General features: G+C 46.3%; 1 protein-coding gene and 1 long non-coding RNA gene across 5 annotated transcripts in view; one reads left to right on the top strand and one right to left on the bottom strand.

Annotated features, from left to right (window-relative positions):
- The first annotated feature begins 2,790 nt into the window (after positions 1-2,790).
- LOC123329008 lies at positions 2,791-21,384 on the top strand. 2 transcript variants are annotated; one of them, XR_006544165.1, is made up of 3 exons: positions 2,791-2,926; positions 9,637-9,826; positions 21,251-21,384. It is a non-coding gene; the product is annotated as an uncharacterized LOC123329008 (long non-coding RNA). The 2 variants fall into 2 exon arrangements; XR_006544166.2 differs by lacking the exon at positions 21,251-21,384 and adding an exon at positions 16,378-16,505.
- DCLK1 (doublecortin like kinase 1) overlaps positions 11,982-23,201 on the bottom strand; it is a 348,678-nt gene continuing 337,458 nt past the window's right edge. For all 3 annotated transcript variants that reach the window (XM_006057528.4, XM_006057526.4, XM_025262912.3), the window contains one exon: positions 11,982-12,604. In XM_006057528.4, coding sequence (XP_006057590.1) covers positions 12,547-12,604 — 58 coding nt within the window. In that variant the 3' untranslated portion in view covers positions 11,982-12,546. The remainder of the gene's footprint in view (positions 12,605-23,201) is intronic.

Consider the following 23,201-nt stretch of genomic DNA (forward strand, 5'->3'; position numbering starts at 1 on the left):
AGCCTGTGCAGTGATGTGTCCCAGGTGGAGGGAAAGCTCTGATGATGCCCTCCTCATAGGTGACCTATGGTCTTAGCTTGGAGTCCTGACAGAACGTTCAGAGAAAGTAGCTTGACGCCTGTGAAGAGATCTCTGCTCAGACAGCCGCCAGCCTGAGGGCCATGTTGGATTCAATTAGCTGTGGTTCGTGAACTTGAAAATTCTCTTTCTTGGATGCCCTGGTTTCTACTTGGCTTTTAGGTATGGCTGGAACCAAATAGAGGAAATAGATGCTTTCCCAGGAGCAGGGGCGTTTCACACACTCCCCCTCAGAAGTTTTCATCAGCTGCACAGAATGAGTCCTTGCTTATACTTACAAATGTGGCCCTTCCCCTCCTGTGACCCCGTCACCAGATGAGGCTAAGGGGGACAGTGGGCTCCCCCCGACTCTCCAGAGACACAGTCAGGGTCCCAGCAGGCATCCTTCTGTCAGCCAAAGCAACAGGAAGAAAGAAAGTCAATATTGGAGGGCAACGGCTGATTGTTAGAGCTGGGCTCAAGTGGAGGAAAGATAATGGTCTGGTGATTTCACACGTAAACATTTTTAAGATGCCAATAGCCAGCAGGCAGCTTTTCACATCAGATATCTGTGAAGAGCGGCGGAGTCGGGGGAAGGTGGGCAGACAGGGTCCTCCCACCTGAAGCTGAAAATATAGGAGCTCAGACTGAAGGAAAGGGTGTCTCATTTTCCAAGTGCCAGGTCGCGCCTCCCTGATTTACGGCAAGACTTTTGAAGCTGACTGCTCAAATCTAAAGTTACTGCAGCGGCCTCCTGCGCTGGGAGCAAAGGATGAAGTGGATGACAGTGAAGGAGAGTAAATAGAGCCCTAGGAGGCCGGCTCTGGCCAGGAACTGCGCCCGTGTCACGGCAGACTATGAAGCCTGACACTGTGGGAGTCAGGATCATCTTTACGGGGGTGATACAAAGGCAAACGCCTGGGACACTTAAGCTGCCTGCAGCGGGGAGCTGGCTGTGCTCTGTGATGTGGGCTTGTGTTTTAATCACCTCCCCCCCCATATGCACATATACGCACACACAGCACGTTTGCACCACACATACACGTATACACACTGCACACCCCTGCATACATACATGCTTACATACATACCACGTATTCATACCACACACAGATACATGCATACATACATACCACATACACACACACACGGCACATACATACACACATACACTCCTACACAAACACACCCATGCACACACACACACTGCCGGTTCACACCATACATATAGACACATACACTGCACATACCACTCACACATACATACTTTCAGGATAACTTTGTAGTGATTCTACTAGGAACTCCAGTGCTGGCCGCCACCGTGCATGCTGTGGAGTGAGGGGGAAGGAGCCTGCTAACCACAGCAGCACAGAAGCCGCGGTGGTTATGGTTCTGGGCTCTTAAAGCTAAATGCTGATGCAGCAGATGTCCAAATGGAGAAGTTCCATCTCTAGCAGGCCCACTGGCTTATGATGGGGGTCAAGTTTACCAGAGGTCAGTCTGGATATAGGGCCACATTAAGAAGAAGCGAAACCTTGGACGCTTATAGTGGAGCGACCGCCTGGTTTTCAGGAGACAGATGTGCCTCTGAGGAGGGGCGCAGGTTACAGCTTGGGGTGAATGAATGTGGCTGTGGAGGGGTTTATGGGGCTGTTTTTGCTGGAATGCCGATGAGTGGAGCCGAGCACTGGGAAGAGGCAAGAGCCTATGCAAGGAGGCCTGACTTGGCACAACAGACCCTCGCCTCCCTCTCACCTAGAAAGTTCTTCCCTGCTGGCAAGTGGGAGGCAGAGCTGAGTTGGATAATCTTCATTGTGATGGATAGAAGTGATCCTCTAAGTCTGAGGGCACCTTTGCTACTGTGAGAGGGACTCATGGAGGCTCTGATCCGCTGACACTAAAGAGATTGAGGCTCAGTAGTGAGCAGACCTCCAGGCTGGCAAGGCTTCAAGCTCTTTTATTCCAGAGACCTGATTACTCAGGTGACAACTGCCTGCCTTCTAGGCTTCCCTTGTAGCTCAGCTGGTAAAGAATCCGCCTGCAATGCAAGAGACCCTGGTTCGATTCCTGGGTAGGGAAGATCCCCTGGAGAAGAGATAGGCTACCCACTCAAGTATTCTTGGGCTTTTCTGGTGGCTTAGCTTGTAAAGAATCCACACGCATTGCGGTCAATCCCTGGGTTGGGAAGATCCCCTGGAGAAGGGGGCTACCCACTCCAGTGTTTTGGCCTGGAGAATTCCATGGACTGTATAGTCCATGAGGCTGCAAAGAGTCGGACACGACTGAGCGACTTTCACTTTCTTTTCTCCAGCAGGGCTGCCCTTGGTGTGTTTTCCTCAGACATTTTTGGTACAGACTTGTTGAGAGAGGGAAGCCCTGTTGTGAGAGGCAGAGGGATTAAGGTATACATACCCCTCGACAACATTTTTGCAGAGAAGCACACCAAGGTGTGGGCAAATCGGGAGAACCCACAAAACCACTGGGCAGGAGATGTCCCTTGAGAGAATCAGTGGATGCAAGTGTTGGAATGAGGTCTCTCTCCCTTCCTGAGCAGGAAATGTTCAGTTTTCCAGTTTAAGAAAACAGCGTGAACCTTCCTCTACTGAGAAGCTAGGAAACAATAGAAGCTATTGATGAAGCCCAAACGATTTGCCCAGCATGAGCAGAGAACTTAGAAAATGTTCTTGAAAAAAGAAACATCCACAGCCGTGAGAACAGAGGGAACCATGTTGAGAGAGGAAATTAAACATGTCTAGGTTGATTTGGCCTTGATTTACCTGTTGAAAATGAAAGGATATTTCACATTCTGAACAACGTGCCCTTCATGACAAGTTCACCGCTTCGTCGGAAGAATCCAGAAAATTAATAGGTAATTCTGATGGAATAACGAAACCTCTCTCAGGTGGAACATTAATTATCACCCCGCTGTAGGGAAAGGTGATAATGTGGATTTGTCCGGGAGGGAGGAGAGAGACTGCTATTTTCAGGGTCAGTGGCTTTCTCTTTTCCTTTTTTTTTTTTTCCCAGCGGTGAAGCAACACAGGAGAGAAAGATGTGATTCTTTTCCCCCGCTGTGATCCGAAAAGGTTTGTGATTTGGAGACTCCACTCCTTGTAGGAAGGGGTTAACATGACCAGCTCCTCTGTTTGCACAGGGAGGCTGCCCTCTTGTCACTGGGGTGAGGGATCCATCAGGGTTCCTATTATTTCAGAAAGGGAAGGGTCTCTATTGCCCCCTCAAGTGCTGTTTACCCGGCTTCACTTCCTCCTTTAACCAGCCCTGGGGACCCAGCATCTGGGCTGTTTCGTTTCTACCCACCACATTTTCAGTGGGCCACGTGGGCCGGCCCGCACGCCTGTTCTGCGTGCCAGCTGAGGGTGTGAGGGGCCCACTGCCCGGGCTGTACCCTGGCCTCCTCAGGCCCGGCCGTAGCCTCCATCTTACCCTCCCCGAGCTCCGCCGTGTTCTCTCCGTTCCTACGGCTTGAAGCACATTTCTCCTTCTCTTGGCTGATCCCTGCTTCTCCTTCAGACCCTCTCTTAGGGCTACCTGATCCAGGAAGCCTCCTCTGAGTGCCCCCAGCCCTGTATCTCAGTGAGGTGAATTCCCAGAGTGCCCATGGAGCACCCTGGCTCTCTCCTCACAGCCCTGACCACGCTGGGTGCCGCCCCTCTGCTCGCTGGTTTCCCACACCAGACGCCAGCGGTTAGATCTTCCATCTCGTGATCCCAGGATGGATCCTGTGAGCCTGACAGGGGCTTGCTGGAAATGGGACTAGAGGGTGTGCCCTGAGGGTGGATGGCGGCGAGGGTGCCCCAGGCTGAAATCCTGTTAGTGGCTGCAGGTCCTCTGAGAAGTTCCCAGAAGTCAAGGAGAGAATGGGCAGTGAGGGGTGAGAATTAGACCATTCTTGGGAAACACCTCCCCTTCTGCTTCCTAAAGAGATGCACTGACGGTGCCATTGGTGGGATCTTATTGCTCATCCTGTCTCGGGGAAGGGGGGTCCACTCACTCTGGTGAAGAGACCAAAGCCATGTCCAAGCTACAGGATGGTATGCCCTGTGATTCTACAGAGCACATCCTCGGACTGGGTTTGAGGAGCACACTGTGAGACACCCATGGTGGCACATAGGGTAAAGCGTCCGCCTGCAATGCGGGAAGCCCAGGTTCGATCCCTGGGTCAGGAAGATCCCCTGGAGAAGGAAATGGCAACCCACTCCAGTACTCTTGCCTGGAAAATTCCATGGATGGAGGAGCCTGGTAGGCTACAGTCCACGGGGTTGCAAAGAGTCAGACACAACTGAGTGACTTCACTTTCGCTTTTCTGTGAGACATTAGTATTCTTACCCTCAAATGACACTCTGGGTCCTAAGACCCGGGCAGCTTCAGTCTTGGCAGCTGTCATTCCTTCCTTCCCTCCCACTCTTGCTCTCCACTTTCCTCCCCTTCTTTGCCTCCTTCCAGGGGCTTTCTAAGGGCAACACACAGATCTCTGAAGTGTTGTAAGAGAGCAAGCCACAGATGCGTGTGCGCATGACTGAAGCTTGGCCTGCAGACTCAGCAGGCTGAGGGCCAGTCTCAGGCTGGTAGGGGTGCCTCGGCCCCCGACAAACTGGAGTTCGGCCATCTGTGAGTGATAAATCAGGTGCCCCAACTCGTGGGCATCCAGAGAAGAGTTCTCACCAGATCTGAGATTCTCAAGAACAGGAATTGTGTCTTGTTCATCTCTGCCTCCACAGTGCGGCACTCACTGTAGGTCCTGGACGATGCTTGCTGAATAAATGTGCTAGTTTAGGACAGCTGTAAATCGCGTGCTAATTACGAAGGGCGGAGAGGACTCTGGGAGGCCTTCTACCTCAGAGGGCCAGGAGCAGAGCCAAGGGTATCACAGGGTGTGGGCACCACCAAACAGGCAGATGGCAAACACATCCTCGAGTGGGAGAATCCAAGTTGCCGTAACCACAGGGTCTGATGATGTCCGGGTTGTCTGAACCCCAGACCAGGAGTCTCAGAATAAATAGCAAAGCTTTCTTCTGGAGACGCCTGTCCTTGTCTTTAACATCTTCTGATCATAGTAAAAATGAAAATGGACAACAGAGTTTCCCTTTCTTTTCTAAACCCCAGTGAAGTGCCCCAGTAAGTGCGGTGTTGGCACTTACTCAAGAAACATTTGAATGAACGATTTGGATGTGCAGGCAAGCTGGCAAGGACATCTGTCGCAGAGCTGGCGGCCAGCGTGAGTTTGGCTGGTCCAGCTGGCTGGGCGGGGCTCCCCGTCTTCCCTCGGTGCCCCTTCTGGAGCTGGGGAAGCTGGCTACCTTCGAAGACAAGGCAGAGCCTCTCTTGTGTGTAAGGAATTCCCCGGGATGCCACTTTCCCTGTTACCTGTTTACCTCCGTGTGCAAAACTTCCTTAACTGAACGTTAGTCTCGCCCCGCTAGAACGCCCATCTCTCAGTTTCCTGACGTGGCAGTGTTACCCTCCTCAATCCCAGAGATGCCAGTAGCATTTGATGTTTCTGTGTCGGGGCACTTTTTTTGTTTTTTCTGATGGCAGGTTTTTGGAGAAACTGCCAGCCTCATAAAACAAGGTAATGGTCCTTAGGAAACAATCACTTGAGCTATTGTTTCACAGCAGTTGCCCTGAAAGCCTAGAAAGGACCCAGCAATTTCACTGCAGAGGAGCAAAAGGCAAAACAACAGCCGCAGCCGCAGCGGCCGCATGTAGATGGCCGGGAAGGGGATCGCTAATTTTACAAGTGCTCCGAGATCCTCTGGCACCTTCATAGGACACCAGGGGACCTGGAGTCACTTTCGCTGGCCGACTTTTCAATCTCCTAGCTCTGAACAATTCACGTAGAAAAGAACTTGATTCTGCTGTACATTTTTGCAATTTTCTCTCAGGTCAATATCACACGTGGGTTGCCTAATAAGACATCACTATCAAAAAAAAAAAACAAAACAAAACAGCAGCTAATTTACAGGGTAGCGGATAAAACAACACTCTTCTCTGGAGAGCTGGGGCAGACAGGTGGAAGGATAAAGTTGGGCTGAATGGTATTTGATTTCTTTGTGTATATCCGAGTCACTGGCCCAGGCGGGAAGGTAATATATGAAAAGGGACATTTTTGGAATAGTTGTTTTTGAATTATGCTCATGAAATAGACACTCTGCTACGAAGGACATGTGGGAAAGCTACACTCTGACCGCATGACTAATTTTTAAAGCCTTGCATAGAGAGAATTCCCCCCAAGAACACAGCTGGGTTATTCCTTCGTGGACTGAATGTGTCAATTATGAACTGAACTAAAATGAAATTTTACTCCATTATGGCAGAGTGAACTGAGGAGTGGACATTGGAGCTCGGGTATTACGTAGTAGTTCATACACCAAGTACTATTCTTTTATTAACCTTTAAGAACATGTTTTACATAAAAACAGGCAACATCAAAAAAGCTCAGTTGATAAATGAACATAATATATCACAGATGATTTCATCCACATTAACCTACATTTATTAGCTTAAACTGAGAGATTAGGAAAAAAATCAGATCTCATTCCAGCTTTAATAATGGATACAAATCGTTTGGTAGTTACTTCATTAAGATTCTGAAAATCAAAGATTAACCTGTGCCATCTGATCCATGCAGCAATTGATAAATTCAGTATTTTCAAAGGAAACATTGAATTTTTTTTCTTGCACCAAATTGAAACCTTTCAGAAACTTGTTTAAATGCATCAAGTTCTGAGCCCACCTTTTCAGTATGCATGAGCAAAATACTATTTAATTTCACACTCAACTAATCCTTTAATAATTTCCTTTCACCCAGAATGAAAAAGACTATTATTAATTTCCTAATAAAATTAAAAAAAATAGTTATCGAGGATATGACTCTAACCTTGGACCAGTTTCAATTTTTAAAATTTTTTTCCTAAGAATACATCAAAGATTAATGTCAATGGCCAGTGAGAAATTGTCCCTAGAGAACTATTCAAGGTCTTTTTCTTACCGCATTCAATTGGACTGGAATGAATTACCATTATAGCATCCTTATCATCACTTTTAAAACCCTACTTTCTCTTAATACCAACAGTGAAGGCTTTTAGAACTATTATTTACTTTAAGTTAATAAAGTATATCACAGACAAAAATATACAATTTTACACTGAAGCAACATTAAGGGTCTCATGTCAGTGGACCAAAAAAGAATGTCGAGGAAATTTACAGGTAGGGTTTAATTACAGAGATTGCACTTCCTTTATGAAAAAGAATGAAACTAGAGCCCTCACTTGTCTCCAAGGGCAAGAGATTGCAAACCCCGTGATCAAAACACCTGCCAGTTAGAAGCTCACTCACTGAAAAATGATCGCATAGCTTCAGCATTGAAGCCCATGAACGACAACAACAGCAAGACACAAAAAAAACCAAAGGGGGAAATAAAGACCACCTCACCCAGAGGCATCCTAAGCTTCTACACTGAATTTCCTGTTTCCCACCAGTTTATGACCCTTAATGTTACTGGATGGATGGCTGCATATTTGAGATGATTAAAAAATGAAAGACTGCTTTAAAAGCACCTCCTCCTCAAGTATGTAATTACATACAAATGAAAGATTCCTTCTAACAGTCCTAGGGACCCCATTTGTTACTGTTTCATGTATAAGCACCATTGAGCCAATTTTTAAAGCACATTTGCAGTGATCAAATGTGTTCTCAAGTTTCATTGATTTTTTTTTTTGTCTTTAAACCAAAAAATGTGTGAAGTGTGTCCATTGATGCACGCCTTATCATATCTGAATTGACAAAAATGTTAATTTTGGAAGTGCTTTTAATCACTATTTTCCCCAACAGACTAGAATGGCTTCATGAAACTTGATAAAGAAATCCGTATCTCCCAAAGCAGCACATATCTGACCCTCTATCACTGCATGCAAAATAAGGGTCTGAGAGTATTTTTTCCCCAAACTCCTAATGGAAATGGCAGACAACACACAGGAAGGGCTAACCCTTGAACTGACCAACTTCAAGTTTTAAAAAAATCTTTGATTGGATTCCCACCCCCACCCCTCCCAAATCATGTAGCAGTTTAAAAAATTAATGATTTACAAATTATAGAAAAGATATGTTATCTACAATATATGCCAGGTGACTCATTAATTTTTTTTTAACCCACACCCAAATGAATAATTATATTAAACTACCATCTTGGATCATGGTGCTTTCCACAATTCTGAAATTACAAGGAAAGAGGGGAGACATACCAGATTTTCTTTTCTTTATTTTTGGTTATTCTTTTCTCTGCAGAATTGGGCAGAGAAAAGAAGGCAGTGAACCTTCATTCTTTGGAACAGGCCCTCTATAGCAAACTTCAGCCTGGGGCACCTTTTTATGATCAAATTAAAAACCTTTGAAATCAGAAGTTTATCATGGAAATGCTGACAGATCCTGACCCAGAGAAGGGCTATCGGGCAACACAATAATATGAAGAAAGCTCTCCCTCAAGCACAGCTGCCCTTCAGCACAGGGACAGAGTTGTGTTATGGGCGCCACTAGCCAGCAGCCAGCCATGATTTAACGTGCATGAGCCTTGGTCACACGGTAGCTCTGTGACCCTCTGTTAAGCCAATTTTTCTTTTCTTTTCTTTTTTCCAACTGAAATATGCCTCAGAGGGTAAAGGATTGCAATTTTAGCCTTCATTTATGGATATATTGCTTTCTTTCAACAATATCTGACGGGCCTGTTGAGCACCACCCATGGGGGTGCTGAGCAGGTTCTAAGAAGGTCTCACTGAATACAGAACACCAAGCATTTTCAGTAGTTTATTTGCATTTTTTTTCTCTGCTTATTTTAGTATGCACCACGTGTAAAATCAGATGAGGGCTACAGAAAAAACATTTTCAATGACCGAAATCTTACTTTTCCTTCTAACGATGTGGAGCAAATCACATATGCATTGATTATGAGAATAAATGGTTTCTGCTACAGTGCTGAGAAAAAAAAAATGTTTTCATCAATATGAACGGTTCGCATCTACAGAGATGGTTTACATGATGCAAGTAATGAAAGAGTTTTTCCTTAACTAGTCTACTACTAAAACTGAAACAAAATGAATCTTAAAATTCCCCTTGAAAATACCATATGGTTGGTCATGTATCAATAGAGGAAAGACAGTCCCCATCACCAGGCCACCACCATAAAAGCTATATTAAATACATAGAAAAGAAAAATATGGGGACACTTGTGGCAATGAGTAAATTGATAAGTACAGAGATACACTGCCATAATGGTACATATTTATTCTCTAATAAAGTGAAATAAAAAATAAGATCAATTTGGTTATAGAAATTCCTTAAAGAACACCACCACTTAATTCTTTCAAACTTGAACTATCCCAAGAATGTCGTGAAAAAAATTAGCACTGGCTAAGAAGCAAAAGCAGTATGGGTACACCCACGTAATCAGCATGCCTTGTGCTTGTCTGTTAACCCTCTGAGTACATCTCTGACATTCAGCATCTCGATAGCTTAGTGCTGAAAAGATTGCATTCCATCTGATGACTGAATATTTCTACTTGACAGGTCGCATTCCACTATTCATTCAGCATAGATCATTCAAATTCTGCAGCGATGCGCTGGGATCCCCATGCTGAACGGCCCTGCGTTCTTCCGAGCGGCCCCTCTGCAGTGTTATGGGAAACATGCCACCGCTTTACACAGTCCACAGTCCTTCAAGACTTGGGTGAAAAAGGCCTGAGCCATGCACTGGAAGGTATGTACGCTAGATGCTGGCATCATACACGCAATGCCCACGGGAAAAGCAGTAATTCAGAGAAAGAAAGTGAAGTAAAGTGAAAGTTGCTCAGTCGTGTGCAACTCTTTGTGACCCCATGGACTATACAGTCCATGGAATTCTCCAGGCCAGAATACTGGAGTGGGTAGCCTTTCCCTTCTCTAGGGGATCTTCCCAACCCAGGGATCAAGTCCAGGTCTCCCGCATTGCAGGTGGATTCTTTCCCAGCTGAGCCACAAGGGAAGCCCAAGAATACTGGAGTGGGTAGCCTATTCCTTCTCCAGGGGATCTTCCTGACCCAGGAATAGAACTGGGGTCTCCTGCATTGCAGGCAGATTCTTTACCAACTGAGCTACCAGGGAGGCCCAAGGAAAACCACAGTCTTACCGCAGGTAGGTCTCCGCACACAGGCTTTCTTCATATTCACACATTTATAACTGAGGCCAATCTAGGAACCTGCTCCTTCGTCTTACTTTGAATAGTGCTTTGCTTTCGAGTTCTAGAGAAAGCAGTAATTTCTGACCAGTTCTGAGTACTTTACTGTATGGAATCTGCCTACACACCATAACTTCCTGGCGTCCTGCCCGCCCCCTCTTCGCCAGAAAACCCAACTGATTTGTGCTACTTTGTGATGTTGTGTGTCAGATTTCAGGACTCTCTTAAAAAACAGGTGGGGGTGCTCTCAGTAAATGATCTAATATTTACATGGCAAGACAACACAGAAGAGATAAACCTAAAGGTGAAAGAGTCAAAAACTCGGGGTGGGGGGGCGGCGAGGGGCGGGGTGGGGACCATGGTGCAGAAGTCACGGCATGCTGTGATTTTTAAATCGATAGTAATACAGACCATACATTTATCAGCTGAAGAGTAAAAGGCGGCCACTGAAGACCGATCTGTGTCTGAACTGACTGTGGAAGTGCCGCACACACATTTCAAGACTTTCAGGTGTCGAAGTACATCTCAGAGCAGAGACAGTGAGTGCTGTCCAGCCGTCTAGATGCAAATTTCATGAGCCATCATGGCTGTCTTCCCAGCCAGGGAGCGAAGCAAACCTCAGGAGGACATTTGAGTTGGGACAAACCCCGCCTTGCCAAACACCCTGGCCAGCCTCTTCCCTAAGCATCTAAGCAGTGACCGCAGGCTGCTGCGGGCCCCCATTCCAAGCATAATACACTCCACGGGAGTCACAGGGCTAGGAAGAAAGATTTGGAAACAGGAGTAAAATACAGCTGTTGGACAGGACTTGGACCAAAGAAAGAAAATAGCATCTCTCTCTGGACAGCTAAAGACAGTGCTATATAAAGGTCATCCTAGGGAGCGGAGGTTTTATCCTCAGGGATACCCTCTAGCTCTCCCATCCTGTTCTCCCTGAGACTATATGTAAGTAACCTAAAGGTGCATGTGGAATCATCTCACCGATGGTTTATTAAAAAGCATTTTGAGAATATTCTAGACTGCTGGTCCACTCTGCTTTCTCCTTGGCCACCTTGCAAAGCACTTGCCTCTGGGCGCCTAGTCCTGGGCGCTGCTCCTGTGTGTGGACTTCATGTTCTGTGTGTGGACTTCATGTTCTGTGTATGGACTTCATACTCTGTGTGGATCTCACACTGAAGACTGAACTGCGTGAAAAAAGCAGATGAGACAAAGAACAGGGTCTTGTTGCCTCTTCCTGTTTGACATTCCAGCCCTGTAGAGCACCTGGCAATTTATTGCTCTTTTCCACCAGTTTGTTTGTTTTTTTCCTGTAGATGTTTCATACTGAGCAGGCAGACCCTGACTCACCAAGTACAGGGCAAGTTATGGTGACTTCCTGAGGGTCTGCACTGGCAGCAAGTAGCAGCTGAAGTGGAAGCAGCATTTCTGGGGCGTCATCAGCACATCTTCATATGGAGGTGATTTGGGGGAGGGGGGCCACCGTCTATATCCTGGGTCAGGCTGTTGGCCACAGACCCAGGTCCCTTCACTTGGGATGCAGGACTCAGGGCAGCTGGCAGTTAGACCTCTTTCTTTAAAAAAGCCCCTTTCTTAATAGGATTGTGAAGAGGAAAGGGATGCTGATGCTTAAGTTATAAACCTGCCATGTTCTAAACCCACAAAAAAAGGACAAGCAAGACAGCATGCTAGACGCTCTTCCTGTCTGGACATCTCAGCATCTAATAACCCCTTAATCTCTAGCAAAATCAAGAAACATGTGCATATAAATCCAGAGGCCTGAAAGATTCCCTCAAGCATTCTCCATAAAATCCCATGCACTCAGAGGGTTAACACGTGCTATGTTACATACTGCAGAGCCTAGCTCCACTGATGAAAACATTCATTGCTTCTACATTTTAAAAGTCGCAAAATAGCCTTAACCCTTTGAGGACCCAATTAGCAGCAAGTTGTCATCTTCACCAACAACATGTCACAGTCTCATTCAGCAAAAGGGAAATCGCTACAAGGATACCAGAAAAACACACTGTTCTGCTCGGCCATTCAAGCATTGAGTGCTAGGTAGATCAGATGAAACTGTTGGACATAAATTTGGGGGTGGGGGAAACAAACCTCAGAGTCTCAAAGGGTTAAGCTAGGACTTCGAGTAAAAGGGTCTTATTAAAAGGGCGAGTTTGGGGAGCGAACAGTCTCGGAGGAGCTCGGCGAGTAGTCTTCCGACTCCGAGTTGAGTTCCGGCGGAGCTGGCTGGGCCTTGTACCGGCTCCTCACATCCGGGTTGCGTCTTCGTCGGAAAACCTGCCTCTCCTTATCAAGAGCGGTGGTCTAGCAGGGGCATAAAATGAGAAAGAGGACAATTAGGCCGAAGGAAATGGCAAACACACACACACACACACAGACACACACAAACACACGACACTTTCTGGAACTTTCTGAAGTCAGAAAAATATGCTGGCTAAAGTTAACCGTCCACAATGGCTCACTTATGGTGCCCACAGTCACCACTGCTGGGGTGCCCTCTGCTCCCCCAGACGCAGCTCCTGCGAGCCCCTCGTGGTGACATCGCAGGCACAGGCAGGATGGATGATGTTCAGCCTCTCGCCCGCCCTCCCTAGACTTCCCTGAGCTCCACATCTGTGACCCTTGGTTGCTCCCAGCCTATCCAGAGAACCCCCCTTCCCCCAGCCCCACCGGTAAACGGGAGCCCAAGGCTTGTGTGCCTGACATGCAAGGACACCGGGCAGTGCCTCGTTCATCAACATGCAGCTCCAGGCAGCTGTATAATAAAAGACGAGAGGTGATGAAGTTGTCAGACACGGAAACAGAGCCACAAGCTCATCCCGTTATTTTAGCACCTCCTCATTCTAAATGATCTTATTATCTGTTGATGAGGGAGTGTGGGAAGGGTGGGTTTAATTTGAATGAACCAGCTCTGACGTTGAAAACTGCTCTGAATGCAATTAAACCTGATGGAAACCTTCCCATGGATTTCCCTCTACAAAGTTCGTTTTCACTGTAGTACATGGGAATCTATGGAACTGAGGTTCAGCGTCAGGGATTCCAACTCCTGCCTCCTTTTCCGGAGGAAACCTCGGATCGTCTCCAGGATGTGCTCTGGAAGTTATTATGACATCAGGATTGGGAAGGGCATGGCTTCATTACAGATTTTAATGGGTGTGAGCAGGATGGCCCATTACAGAGAAACCTTACACAGAGAGCAGGAGAGCAGGTACAAAGCCTGAAGAAAAATACAGAACACACATAAAAGTTTGAAGGCATCCTTGTTTGAAAGTCCCTCTTTAAAAGGATGTAGCCTGGAGGTTATTCTGCTTTTAAGAGATTACTTTTCCTCTACAGGGATATATACCACCATTTTTCCTCTTGGAAATTTACTGTTAACTTCTTCAAAGAACAGAGATAAATTTATAGCCAGCCGGGTTCTGAGAACAAAGTGAAAACTAAGCCCCTCATACAATTGCAGTGTAGCATTAGAGCAATCTTAGATCTAAAATGGGGCAATCAAAGTTACAAAATGAAGTAATAAAGAGAGAAAGAGAGGCAGTGTGTAGAACCAGTACAGTAAATGGCTTCGTTAGGCTGAACTGCTCAGCTTTAAAACCTACCCACACGTTGAGTAACAGTGTTACAAATCAATGAGGAAGATAAACTTCAATAATTCACTTCTTGTTTCACTGGATTTTTAGTACAATAATTCAATAATTATTGAAATGTCTACCTTTGATTCACCGACCTGTAGAACTTTTAAGGGCCCTCACGTACTTATATGTGAGGCCCTCTTGGTCTTATGCCCGCCGATTTTTTGATATTTTTCAGCATCATAAACTTAAATCCCTAACTTTATTTAAAACATTGTAAAGTTACAACACATGGTATTTTGCTTTCAAAGCAAACTGAAAATGTTCTGTTTGTGTAGAGTTGAACATAAAAAAGCAGGAGTCTATTTAGTCTGACGTACATAAACACCACTCTGTAGTTAAGTCAAGAGTAATATAAACTCTTCTCTTGGTTATAAAAAATATTTCTACCTTCTTGAGAAAGAAAAAATCACTTGGCATCAAACTGAATACTGACTAGCAGACAGGTTCCCCGGTGTTGCCGAGAAAATTGCATGTTGGATTTTGAGTTAGAAATTTGGAGTCCTGCTCAGTCCATGGGAGAAGGCAATGGCACCCCACTCCAGTACTCTTGCCTGGCAAATCCCATGGACGGAGGAGCCTGGTAGGCTGCAGTCCATGGGGTTGCTAGGAGGCGGACACGACTGAGCGACTTTCCTTTCACTTTTCACTTGCATGCATTGGAGAAGGAAATGGCAACCCACTCCAGTGTTCTTGCCTGGAGAATCCCAGCGACGGGGGAGCCTGTGGGCTGCCGTCTATGGGGTCACACAGAGTTGGACACGACTGACGTGACTTAGCAGCAGCAGCAGCTCAGTCCACTGCTGGGTGTGGGAACCATTTACTCAGTTCTCAGGTAAATAAGGAGCAAGGATAACCTCGCCCCCCTGCTGCCCTCCTGAGTTGTTAAAAGGTAAAAACAGAAGTGCACATGCTCTCGAAATAGCAAAGACTCCCAGAAATATAAGGTGGAGGTTTGTTTGTTCTCTTTACAATGTAAGATGTTTTAAAATGAAGGAACTGCAAGTCAGAGGAAAGCGATGCAGAACCCAGCTCACATTAGAATGTAGAGTGCGTTCTCTCCCTCACTAGCACCTTCTCCACGTCTGCCTCATTTCCCCATCATGGACTCAACCACTCCAAGTCGCTCTTGGCGGCAGCCACTGACAGGCGATTTCTACTCCGACACCGCAGTGCCCCGTCTGCGCAGTCACAGCTTGGATGGCACCATTCCCTTAGGTTCACATTCACTCCTCCAGATGCTCTCAGGGGTAAATCCTTCCTTGTCCCTCTGCCTGGCCAGCCCTTTGCTATGTCCCACTTAAGTGGTCAGTTCTGGCCCCTCCTGCCACCTTCTCTAGTGAGCAGCTTTTAAACGCTGGCCTTTGTTGCTAAGCCCTGGTGCTCAGATGCTCCTAGGCTTTCAGTTGTGCTGAGTCACCAGGATCTTGACAGCAGCTCCTGGGCTTCCCTGGTGGCTCAGAGGGTAAAGCATCTGCCTACAATGCGGGAGACCCGGGTTCGATCCCTGGGTTGGGAAGATCGCCTGGAGAAGGCAATGGCAACCCACTCCAGTACTCTTGCCTGGAAAATCCCATGAACTGAGAAGCCTGGTAGGCTACAGTCCATGGGGTCGGAAAGAGTTGGACACGACTGAGTGACTTCACTTTCACTTTCTATTGTTGAAAACACAGCATGTCATGATCACAGGTCACGGAAAAGGGTGTGATGGTTGTTTCTGCTGGATGTATAGACTCCACATTGAGAAAGCATTTGTAAAGCATTCTTTGCCTGGGGCCCTGCCTGGGCCCAGGCATGCGGAGAGACCCGCCCCTGTCACCAAGGAGGAACAGAACTCGGTTCTCCTCCCAGCTCAGGCAGCTTCTTCCCACTGATTCTAAAGTCTATTGAAACAGAACTCGAAGGAGCCATGCACTCCAGGGGTTGCCTTCTCCAGTCCCCAACCACAGTGAGCTGGGGAGGAGACACAGACCACAGGCAGCATCCAAGGACAAAAGCCCAGGGCTTTCCCGTGCCCGAGACCCGAGAACTCTCTCAGGGACAGTAGGCCAGGGTTCCCTGCGTGTACAGTCCCATTTTGGGCCTGTGAACTTCGAGGGACACCTGGGCATGATGACAGGCGGGCAGTTTCCAACCCACCCAGATCTGCTCAATATTCTCAAAGGCTCCACAAGCAGGGTGTAGGGCTCCCAACACACTTGCTCTCAGAGATGATCTTGAGGACGTCACTGCCCCCAGGCCTCTGCTCCCTGGGCCCCTGCTCACTCTGCTTCTGCCTCAAGGGACTGAGCTTCACTTTAAGAACTTCTCCGCCTTCCCATGAAGCCCAGCACCGCGCATCCTGCCTGCACCATGACCGACTCTGAGGCAGTCTTCCCTGCCATGCTGCGGACGCTGTGGAGGGCAGGATCAGGTCTGGGCATCCTGTCTCTGTCTCCACAGTTCACAGCACAAAGGAGATGCTCTCAGACGTGCAGCATTTGAACTGTGGGGAAGTACAACAGAGGTCCTGGGACTTCCCTCCTCCTGCACACCCAACCCCCGGGCTGTCCCGCACCCAGCTGACAGGTCAGTCTGCCCACGACTGATTTATTTACAGTTCCTCATGCAGTCAAACTCCTTGTCCTAGAAGTCACAATGTGCTTACAATAAATTTTCCAGTGTCTAGTTCTTAATATCATTCAAAATAATCCTGTGACGTCAGGAGACCCAGTGTCCCCATTAGCAGACACAGCACCCGCTTGTTCTGCTTATAGTTAACCATGCCGGTTTCCCTTCAGACACCCCCCGCTCCCGCAATCTGTGGTCCCAGTGAAGGGCACCCTACCTCCGTCTCAGAGGGTGCGGCAGGGCTGGCTTGTGCCCCAGAAGCAAGCCTGTGCTGACTGCGTTCCCCAGGACCTGTGGTTGGTTCAGGATGGGCACCCCACCCAGTTCCTAGGCCAGAGGAGACTACCCAGCGATTTGGACTCAAAGTGAGTCCCAGCTGAGAGGGTGGCCAGGCTGGAGGTGGTACCATGTGAAGCTCCAGACTGAAGCCATTACAGGGAGGCAAAGAGGAGGGGTGGAAAGACAGCCAGCCTGCTGACAACTGAGTCCACCCATGACTGAAGCCACAGCCAGCCTCTGAACCTCTCAGGTTGTATAAAATCATACTTCTCCTTTTTGCTGAAAGCCACTTGGGTTTGGGTTTTCTTCACGTGAGACCCCAACAGTGCTAACTGATAGCTCTCTGCAGGTGCTTCAGTCACGCTCGCCTCTGCATCTTGGCTTAAGGTGTTCACCAACCTGACATCACCCTCTCTCGCTTCCTGCCCACTCACATTTCTGTTTTCTAAGATTTGATCAAATCTCACCTTCTGCATCACACTTTTTTCTTTCTAAATTCCTCAGGCAAGTATTGTCTTGACCAGACTTTGGACATTTACTACACCCAGGTCTTTTCTGTGCATCGTTTCCAAATCCTACGCAAGCTCCTTCTTTGCATTTTCCAGAGTGCCTAGCCAATTGTTGCACACATCGAAGGGTATATTAAATATCTCTTAGCTAATACAAAATTAAGTTATTTTAGATGATTATATACTTTCTGAATAACAACAAAACAGAACTCCAAGCAACTCTATAGTATAAAAGAATAAGAAGTTAAAGATATTGTGAGTCTTAATATTTAAGAATGCAGTTTATGTTTTAGATATGATCAAATGCTTACATCAGATAAAGTTAATAATCTCTTATACTCCTATTTATCCACTAAATAACCTTGGATGGTGGTCCAGTGTCTTATCACAATAAGCTCTGTCATATATGATCTCTTTGGAATTTTAATTGTGCCTATAAAATTAACTTTCCTCTAAAATCTGCGTTGCTCAAGTTTTTCAGCTAAGTTCTGTAGCCCCTACAGGTAGTTAAGGACAGATGAATTCTGCAAAGAAGAATAATACGCCAATATATAATTTTTAAGAATGCTACAAAAATATTTATTATCCAATTGGTAATTTTCTCCCCAGAAAACATTCATAACTTTCCCTTTGAAGTGCTGCCTCATAGGTGTACATTCCAGGCTCTTTCAACCATTTCTGAAAGCCTGCTCTCCTCTTTCTCAATCACAAAAATTTCCCAGATATCAGGCAAATAGGGTCTCTCCTCCCTAACGCCTGTCTTTATAAGGTAAGGTTGTCCCCAGCCTTGATGTTCCATTAAAACTTAAGACTTTCTAACGGATTTGTTATTTCATGAGTTTATTTTGCTCACAGTTTGCAGCTCTGTGCAATAGACATGAGTGGACTTGCTGCGGAATTCCCAAGTGTTTTCTCAGTAAGTTATCACTTCATTAAGCGCTCGTAAGAAAATCTGAAGCCTGCATTATCACATTTTGGTGCTAATTATTACAGGTTAGAGGTGAGCAAGCAATCTCTTGAGATGCTGGAGCTGGCCAGTAGTAACCACATAGGAAGCTCTGATCTAGCTGTTTTACACACGTACCCAGCGATGACGGCTGTGGTGTGCGGGGCTACAGCCAGCTACCAGCGGACTGGGGGGGGTCCTGATAAACAGAACCAGCCACGGACCAAAGGAAATGAGATGGAGTCACAAAGACACTCGTGTTCTACACAGAAGAGACTCTCCACGCTCCTACCTCAGACTGCAAGCCCTTGCAGATCAGGGTGTCCTGAGGAGCTGCTGGATGAAATGTGAAACCCGAGGAATGGTAAAAGCATGCCGGTTACCTCAGCAGCTCATGGGCAGACGCACATAGCAGTTGGAGCTCTTAAGGAAATTCACATTGATCATGTTTTGGTGCGTGCCCTAACAGCAGGCATGAGAATGAGAGACAGTGCTTGAATAAGACCAAGGAAATGTATTCCAACAACAGATTCACCGAATGAGTTTGGCCAATGGTGGCTTCTGTTAACAGTAAAACTAGACAGTACTCAGATTTTTTGAAATCCTTCTTTCTGACCTCGAATTTGGAAAGCAGCAGGAACACCTAGGCTGTACCCACCTGGCCTATGTTATGGGAAAAATACAGCATGGCGGGGTGGAAGGTCAGAAATGAAGTGAGAGCAGGAGACGGGGCGTGACTTTGTTTTTGCCAGGCTGAGTCACCCACATCTGTGCAATGCTTGCCTTGCATGGTAGCTGTAGCCTAAGCCCCTTGGTAGCAGCAGCAGGCAGAAGTGAGGAGAGCCGGCCTTCTGTCCTGCCTCAGCTGATTATGTGGCCCTGGGCACGTTTCCTAACCACCACGTCGGTTGAGCTATTTCGCAGTGCAGAGAATGACGGGAGGTACTCCAGTGCCGCACCCCCAGGGGAACTCCCACCTATGAAATGCCATGAATATGCTTAATATCACCATCAATCTACTAGAACGGGTTCTGTTTTTCTCTCAGTAAACAACAGGCCTTCTGTCTGTGGATCAAAAATATTTGTCATGCAGGACCTGCAAGAGATACACCTCATTTAAGTTTGGAGGCGATGCTTTCTGATGTGGCAGTAATTATTGGATTTAAGTAACTGCATTTTTCAGAGGCAAGCAGTGACTGTTTCTCCTTTTTTACATTTCTAAATTTATTGCTAGCCATCACAAACAGTCTTCATTTCATTAATAAAAGAACATTATCGCGCATGTTGCCTTTGAGCCCATCCATTATTCATACCACCTAGGAGAGTGAGCCGGGGATGCAGCTGTTGGGGCATTAATCTCAGGAACCCTCTCCTTCGCTCGCCCTTACTCTGTGGGGACTGAGTTACGATTCGCTTGCCACTTTGCAAATGTTTTGCTTGCTAGTAAAATTAAGCTGACTCCTCAATTGATATATCATCCTACTCATTTCTTTTTTTTTGGTTCGCAGCCATACTTATTATGGTTTTATTTTGTTTTGCTTTAATACCCTTTTGGGGTCTCGCTAGGAGTTACACAGTATCTGGACTAAGACATGGTATTTCCCTAAAGTGACAAAGGGGGACTTCATGGAATGAAACTATCGGCCTTTGAAGCTCTTTCCTAGGCACCAGTCTAACTGGGAGTTCTCAGGTCCCGGGGTAGGGGTGCCCCAGGTTTCTCTACTACTTCATAAACGTAGGCTCCTCCCGCTGATCTGGTTCTTAACAGAATCTTGTCCAGCTCTGCAGAAGGTTTCTAGTGGCCTCCTATCAGAAGGTTAAAATGAAAGCCCCTTACTGAGCTCAGGCTTCTAGAGGGTGAAATCCCCATGCTTCCTCTGCTCTGTGACTCCTGACTGTCTCACAGCAGAAGTTAAGCGGGGCTGCCATGTTGCTTTTTCCTTCATCAGGTTAATAAACTAAAGGACAACTGCAGGCATAGTTTATCTTAAGAAAATCTATGGAAATTTAGAACTTACTAAGCAAGTGGGTTAAGGGGTGACTCCTTTTATTAGAGTTTTTTGTTTGTTTTAGCTGTGCCAAAACCTTACTTCTGGGTCAATGCAATCGTGGAGCATTTCATATGTGATTTGATTGTTTAGGCTCTCAGATATCCCAAACTCTTAAAAAACACATTTATCCTCAAAAATCAAGGTTTCTCCATTAATGGTCCCCTCCTTGGAAAATTCAATCATTTATTTATTAGCAAATATTTATTGAGGCACCTACTCTGTGCCAGGCATTCTATTCCACCAGGTGGTGGTTATATAGTTCTTAACAAGCCCACCAGGTGGTACCTTTTCCTACTAGAATAGGAGATGAAAATTTCTTTCTGGAAAGGGTGAATAATTAATACTTCAGGTTTTGCAGGCTATATAGTTCTCTGATACAACTACTCTATCCTGCCCTTGTAGAGTGGAAGTGGCCATAGGTTGGTTATAAGTGAATGGATGTGTTCCCATCCATTCCAATGTGTTCCAATCTGTGTTCCAATCAAACTTTTAGTTACAAAAACAGGCAGTGCGCTAGATTCAGCCCATTGGCTAGAACATGGCGATCTCTGCCCTAGAGGATAACTTTTTAATTAAACATATACTTCATCAGGATTTGGGGCTATAGACTACTTAAAGTAAAATTTAATGCCCCTCAATTCATGAATAATCTAACATACAGCTTATTCAACAGTTTGTTCCAATCGCAGCATCAAAAAAGGTCATGGTTCTACTTTAATAATAAATGCTTTGCCCTGGAGAGAGATGAGTTTTCTCAGGAAAATCTCTCTCTCTCGTGTGGAATGGATGGTTTTCTCTTGGAGCAGTCTTTTCCGGACTCTTCTTTTGGGCTGAGTCTACGAAGGCACTTTGGTACAGGCAGCTCATTTAATTCTTGCCACAGATTTGGAAGGTTGATAATACCCATCTCATTTTTATAGGTAGGAAACTGAAAATCAGAGAAGGAACACATGCCTTGCCTGAGGTCACAACATGAGGAAGTAGGACAGGCCGGATCCAAAACAGGGCTTCTCAACACCAAGGCCACAGGCTCTCCATGCACAGAGCTGCCCATCTTTAATCAAGCTTGATTCATCTCGATTTTCAAGGCTTTTTCGCTTCTAGAAGTGTCACGTGTTTGACATGTATTTGAGAATTGTCTGACTTCAGCATATGGATATTTTGCACTCAATAAAATAACAGAGTGTCAATACTTTCAATTAAGTTCTTTATGATCATTCTTTCCTACATGTTTATACCCCATAAAACCTACATTCTATCAGTGAACATCACTGGCGAACATGTGGAGTCAAAATATTCAGGAACAACTACATAGAAAAGAATGTATATGTCTTTTTAAATCATAAAGAGGGAAAGAGGTGCTGAGGCAAGATTAAAATAAGTGCAATACCACAAAATTTCCCATCAATACCAAATTACCAAGACTTTCAGGAAAACATATAAAATTTCACTCCAGTTTATACACAATGAGTAAGTCTTGGAATGCCATGCAAACTTCTCTTTTCTAATATAAAATACATTAAGCTTTAAAAGGATTTTATATATATATGGATCCTCTTTTAAAGGGGCCCTGAAAATAAAATGAAAGAAAATAAAATCTCAGATAGTGAGCAACCTGTTTCACTTGGTAAAATAATACAGATGTCTCACTAGTTCTGTGTTTCTCTTAATGACCATTTGTGGAACTATCCATAGAAGACAAAGTACTGTTGCTCAGCTTTTGAACCTAATAACTCACTTTTAGTATCATGGGACAGGTGTAAAACCAGACCTCATACTTTCTCTTACTTTTCTCTGTCATCACAGTCTGGGTGGTTTCGAAGTTTAAATCTGTGCCTTTTCTGTGTATTAAACTTTCTGTTACTGAGGGAGACCCAGGCCAGGGTCGGGGAGAGTGGTTAATCCTTTGCTAGAACTAAGACCCCTGCCCTTCCTTCCTACAGCACTTCTGACACTCTTTGGGGGCTGGGGTCCTTTTCTCAAGGGCAGAGCAAGGCCAAGCCAACTTCAGCAACCTACTGCAACCTCCCATGTGCCTTTGGAAGCGTCTGTCTCCAATGCGGGAGACCCGGGTTCGATCCCTGGGTCGGGAAGATCCCCTGGAGAAGGAAATGGTAACCCACTCCAGTATTCTTGCCTGGAGAATCCCATGGATGGAGAAGCCTGGTAGGCTTACACTCCATGGGGTCACAAAGAGTCGGACACGACTGAGCAACTTTACTTACTCCACCCTGTGAGGCGTTCCTCTCTGGCTTTCGTGGGAACTGATCTTTCAAACCTACACTGAGCAAGATGCCTTTAACTGACCCATTCCTTTTAGCAGCAGAGCATGGCAGCATTGAATAGGCTTACAAGGGCTGCGTGGCTGCCGCAGCTCTGCCTCATTACTCACTGTTGTAGGACGGCGCTTGAATCCAGGGTGCACACGAGTCAGGTCAGGGCTGGAACTCCAGCCCCCTACTGTCCTAGCTCTACTCCACGTCTTATCTGATGTGGCGTTCTTAGCGTGTGTCTTGCTTTGCTACTTGTTTCATTCAGTTGGTTTCTGGCTCTTGCCCCGTTCTGTGTGCAGAAGATGCAGGAATTCTTCTTCATGTGCTGCTGGGCACAGCACCTGCCAGGGGGCAGCTTCTCCTGAAAAGCAGGCATGGGGATGACTGCTTCCCCTTTGGATAAGGTTGCATTTTCAGGCAGGGAAAAATGGAACAGAATATCAGTGTTTTCCAGGGCTTCTGGAGTCCCTCCATGAGAGGGTGGAATGGCCCAGGCAGCCCATTCCTGGGATAGGGTCACCCCGAGGCTCTGGGGGACAGGAGTAAGGTCTCCTGGAAAGAGAAGCCTTGCAGGATGCGGCTCCCTTGGCCACAGCCT

This window comes from Bubalus bubalis, chromosome 13, assembly GCF_019923935.1.
Source record: "Bubalus bubalis isolate 160015118507 breed Murrah chromosome 13, NDDB_SH_1, whole genome shotgun sequence".
NCBI lineage: Eukaryota > Metazoa > Chordata > Mammalia > Artiodactyla > Bovidae > Bubalus > Bubalus bubalis.